Source organism: Podospora anserina, chromosome 2 (assembly GCF_000226545.1).
Source record: "Podospora anserina S mat+ genomic DNA chromosome 2, supercontig 2".
Classification (NCBI taxonomy): domain Eukaryota; kingdom Fungi; phylum Ascomycota; class Sordariomycetes; order Sordariales; family Podosporaceae; genus Podospora; species Podospora anserina.
The window spans coordinates 3131580-3136869 of NW_001914858.1; the positions used below are offsets into that span (position 1 = coordinate 3131580).

Here is a 5290-nt window from a genome sequence, read left to right on the forward strand (position 1 = left end):
ACGAGGAACTTCCCGAACCCGCCCGCCGGAGCGAGCATAGCGTCCAGGATGCCGCCGACAAGCGTCTCGTTGTACTTGTCCTGCCAGGTGGGGTTGTTCGGGATCGCACCACCGACAGCCGCGCCCAACGTCATTAGCAGAATCGTTGGGGTCGCCAGGCCAAAGTAAGAGTAGCAAAAGATCTTGACAGAAGACGTGTCGGGCTTGAGGTAAGTGGTGAAATCGGATGCGAGGCACGCCCAGGGGACCATGTACGAAGCCATGATCATGCCATAAGACAGAACAGCGGAGGCTTTGGCCGGTTCGGCAGGGACCTGGTTGGCGAGGTCCCTTCCTCCGCAGCCGGCGGCGACGATGATGGCGATAAAGGCCGGGATCCAGGCGTAGCGCTCGTAGATGTGAAGCCACTTGTAGCCGCAGAAGGAGATGACGAGGGTGACGAGGGAGATGATGACTATGCCGACTGTGACGGAGAGGTTGCCGTCGGCTACGGCGGAGAGGCATTGGCCACCGATGACGGCGATGATGATGCAGAAGCCGGTCATGGTGGCCAGGTTGAGGAAGACGGGAATGGAGACGATGTAGCGGCTGGGGTAGCGGTGTAAGTATTTTGTTATTGCGGAGGGACAGGCGGGTAGCTCACCCGAAGCTGTATCTGGCTTGGATCATTTGTCTCATGCCGGTTTTTGGTCCCAAGGTTGCGAGGTAGGCCGGCAGGAGGGTGGTCAACAGGACGAAGAACAAGATGACAAGGGAGCTGTCTCTGAGACTGAGCCCAGAGGCAGGTCCGATCATGCCAAAGGCGATACTGTTTGTTCGTTCTCTTGTCAGTTTCTTGTTATTATGTCAAATGGCAAAGGGTACTCACGGCAAGATATTAGCATTCATAGACCACCACAACGTGAAAATATTGATCGTCCTATCAACCGTCCTCTCCTTGACAGGAATCGGCGCCACACCTCTCAACTCAACTCGCCCAAAGACAATGGCCTTGTGAGCAAGATCACGGATCCGAGTCCAAGCGGCAACAGGGCCATCGTTGGTGGTGACTGCTGTCGTGTTCTTCTCGGTATCAACATCAACACCGTATGGTGGTTTTTCCTCCAGCCTGTCGTCCGTGGTGGCCATCTCGACTGCTCGTTGATAAGACGGAAATCTTGGATGAACCTTCAAACTTGGGATGAAACAACAACAAAAAAGACAATATAAAACCAAGATATAAAGTCAACCCAAAAAATGAGTCAACCCTACACTGTACGGATAGGTATCAAGCTGAAAAAAAAACCTCTCTTCCTCTGCCGAGCCCAGATCTGCTTGGCTTAGAGCTTCGTCTCTTTGAGGTGCAGGAGTGAAGATCCAAGACCCCACCTCCACTTTGATAGCTTGGCCCGGGGTGTTTTGAGACTGAGTCACCGTGATCGGGGAGAATGGAGAATGAGACATGGGCTTTTCTGCTGTGGGACTGGTTTGACGATCGAATTGAAGGACTCGGGCTTGTAGAATATTTTGGCGTGGTGATGAAAGTGCCGAAGGGTAGCATCGGTATCTGTCGGGAAGTGGCGACAAAAAAACGGCTGCGATGCGACCTCGAGATCTGGACGGCTCCCGCCATTTTTGATGGAGATATCAGATGAACTCTTGTTGCTTGCCATGGCTTGACATAAAAGCTCAGGTTTCCAACAAAAAGCCCAATGTAATGGTATTTCTTTTGTTGCTTGTATGGTTGGTTACTTTGATTTGATGTTGACGTGACGGGGTGTGTGCGTGTGTGTACCAGGGTTGGGGTTTAGAGTGCGTATATTGCCAGGATCTGGTGATGGAGTAAAGTGGGACAAAAAAGAGAAAAAAAAACATACAACACCAGGGATTCCCCAGTGGTCACCCACCTGAGTACTGATCTGGCGATTAGCTGTTTATCTAGGGGAGAGCGGACGGGATCCCGAGCTTTCAGCTATCTATGGTCGTATGTGATTGTTAGGCTCTGAATCAAACTACATATCTGGAGTCTAAGGTCGTCCATGCTTTCTCAAAGATGCTACATACAAGACCATGTCAAGGCTATTGCAGAACCAGAGCATCGTTTTTGAATACACAATCCCCAGCCTTCATGGTCGTACCGTCAACCTGTACGATGGGCGTGCTTGATGTCAGAGTCCAGCAGTCCAGGCGCTCAAACGTCTGCACTAAAGCTTCGGCCTGAAGAACGGGGCGAAGGATCAGGAATACAAGCGTGCTTCGGTCGTTGGACTTGTCGACTTCAGCTAGTAGCAAACAGGTGAATGTATGTTTTCTGTTGCCATCGCTGTTGGCAGGAAAGAACGGCATCAGATGCTCCCGCTCAACTCCAAAAGACATGGGCCGTCGATATTGCTCCCTGATCTCGACAGTGTGGAACTCAGTCGTGGCGAGTCCGTCCCCTGGATCACCCACCGGAACAACAGTCAGATCGAACAGCCAGCCTGTCACCAACAAACTCTGTGGTAGCTCAGACATTCCCGGCATCGACGACTTCTCAAAGACTTTCCCTCTGTCTCCCCTGCCATCAAAGTCGGACCACTGGATGACCTGGCCATCGCGGAAAGCGACATCCACCGATGTGATGTAATGTTTCGAATCCGCCGATGAATACCACCGTTCATCCGTACCAAGATAAAACGACCCCCCTCCAGTCCTCTTGACCGACCTCCACCCGATCCACGTCCAGCTGGGAAACTCGGGTCGCCGCCTCAGATCACTCATCTTCCACGAGAGACTGACGGCAATGGCCGAATTGTTGTTTGGCGTACCCAGATATTCCGGGACATAGATTGGCAGTCCGCAAACCTCATGGATCGGTGTTTGCCAGTTTTGTTCAGCGTGCTGCAGAATACCCCGGAAAGCATTAAGACCGTCATTGGCGTCTGTCAGATCCCGCGTCATGTAATTCTCAATAAAGCCGTGCAGCTGCTCGACGTAATGGAAGCCCGGCCGGCCCCTCCCTTTTCTTTTGCTCGTATCGCCTGCGAACACGTGGAACCACAGCTCTCTTGATGAGTACGAGTATGGGTGCCAGTATGTACCTACAAGCGCCTCGACAGCTTGTATACACTGGCACTCGTAGAAGACTTGGTGATCGGTAAACACCAGACGCCGGCTGGAGAGAAAGCCCTCCTGTAAGGTCCAACCGCGGGTAGCCCATTTGGTATGGTGAATGTATCCGTCTGGCTGGGGAATGAGAGTAAGAGTGTGATTTTGGATGTTTATGAAGGGGTGAGGTAGACGTCTTGTAGTGGTAACGCCTGGCAGTCCATGGTCCGGCCCGTCTCCAGCCGCGGCGATAATGGTGAACTTTGCCGACTGGTAAATCTGTCCCATCGCATGGATCTGCTTTTCCCTCTCGTCATTGTCGCCCTGTGGGATGCAGTACCGGTCCACCCACAGATAACGACCCCCCAGATTCCTCACCACCACAATGGCATCCGAGATGACCTTTGGGAGGGGCCCAGGGAGGGTCGAGTTTACCGCCAAAGTAGGCAGCCCGCCTGGCGCTGCTCCCCACACGTAGCTCAAGGCGACATATTCTGGGGGATTACCGTCCAACTGCTTGCCAACTGAAGCCCATGAGACCAACCTTGGCTCTTGCTCTCCGTCCCCAACATCCCCGCAGTCGATGACGCGGAGGGTGTCGATATCGTACTTGGAATAATCCCGCATGTAGCCATCTTCACATTGGGAAAACCAACCGCGCAATAACGAGTAGTCAATCCGGTCCGGTTCTATCAAGCGGCTCCCTGCTTTTTCTTTCTCGGCATCTTGTTTCTCAATGAGGATCACCAGGTCGTGGTCGTCGCGAAGACATGGCGTTCTCCGACTCCACCTGCCCAGGCGAAGAGATATCTCAGGCACCCCGTCCGCATTGAGATATTCCTTGCAGTCCCCGGTATAATACCGAGCTGCCCGAGCAAAGAAGTTGCATAAATCGCAGCTCTCGATCAAGTCCGGGGACAAAGTCCGCTTGATCAGTCGCCCATCTTCGTCGGAGAGGTCTTCGGGCTGGGTACTCTGCAATTTGTCGAAACTGAGCTTTTGGCACGGTCGACAGAGGTGATTAGCCATTTGCTAAAGTGGAATGTCGCCAATGTCAAATTTCTGAACTGTGAAAAAGGTCAGGTTGGCATTGTGACACGGAGGAGCCAAGGATTTTTGGTGTGTGTTGGTGCCTGAGAGGCAGCTAAACCAATCAGAGATCTCGCAAATGTGTAAAGTCAGAAAGACCTTGCCAAGGTGTTGTTGTAGCTGCTACCTACCTCATTTAGGTATGCAGGACTCCTCTTGTAAAATCGTGATAGTTAACGTAGAGCAGGAAAAAAAAAAAGGTCTCAGCCTTTTGCTCACCACCTGGTCGACTTCTCTCTAAGCTCACCACGTCGGTTGACATGTCAGCGATGGCGGGCACGTCAACGTATTGCCTGTGACTGGGAAGAAGATGGCCTCGGAAAGCTTGAGATGAGGGCAAGCACCGAGATAGGGATGGATGCACGGTCTACCTATATACCAGTCTCCTGTCTGATCTTTCTTTCCGTGTTCATGTTCATCATTCACAGTTCTTTCGTGATACACCAGAACCTTTGTGCTAAAATCTCACCTTCCGAACCAAGCAATGTAGAATATAACATAGAAGAAAAGACCCATCCATTATCTTTAAAGGCCTATCAGCTGTCTTTAAATGTCAACCTTTCACCCCTCACCATTAATCCTACATCACAATCTCTTTTATTCTCGCCCACAAACATAACCGGCCACTTCCCCCTCCCCCTATTAAACCCCATGTCCAGCTTCACTCCCCCACAACCCTGTCACACCTAACACTCCCTGCACGCCTCATTGATACTGTTTCATTTTGCCAAGTATTCACGTCGTGAGCGTCCACAGACAGTACTGCCCGGTCGCGTGCACTGCCGATGCCTGTCTCATGACACTGTACAAAACCACTCCTTTCGACTGCCGGTCACGCTCCTACGAGCTGCCCTATCCAAACCCTGGGAACCGCCTGAAGGACATCAGGATGACTAATACAGCGGGGGGCTCAGAGAGGCTGCCTACATTGGGACGCGGCAGCCAGCTCTAGGCGAGACCTTGCCCCCGGGGACACGGGACCTGTGGTTCAGAGTCTATACCTCGAACCGCTGAAAGGGGCTCGCGGCGGACTGGCTAAAAAACCCTCCTACCATGAAGATTGCCGACCCCAACTGAGAATCCCCTTGAGCGTCCACTGATCCTGTCCTGTTCCTGGCCCACTTCTGCCAATTAT

The 5290-nt window shown here is 52.3% G+C and overlaps 1 protein-coding gene across 1 annotated transcript, besides 1 other annotated feature; it reads right to left on the reverse strand.

The window, feature by feature from the left end:
* Positions 1-1846: 1846 nt before the first annotated feature.
* Positions 1847-1972: a sequence feature (rRNA 5S).
* An 86-nt stretch (positions 1973-2058) lies between these two features.
* On the reverse strand, positions 2059-4095 carry PODANS_2_8770 (uncharacterized protein; the record flags this gene model as incomplete). The annotated part of the gene is made up of 1 exon (XM_001911664.1): positions 2059-4095. One exon carries the CDS (start codon positions 4093-4095, stop codon positions 2059-2061), a length of 2037 nt encoding a protein of 678 aa, XP_001911699.1.
* Between the last annotated feature and the right edge of the window lie 1195 nt (positions 4096-5290).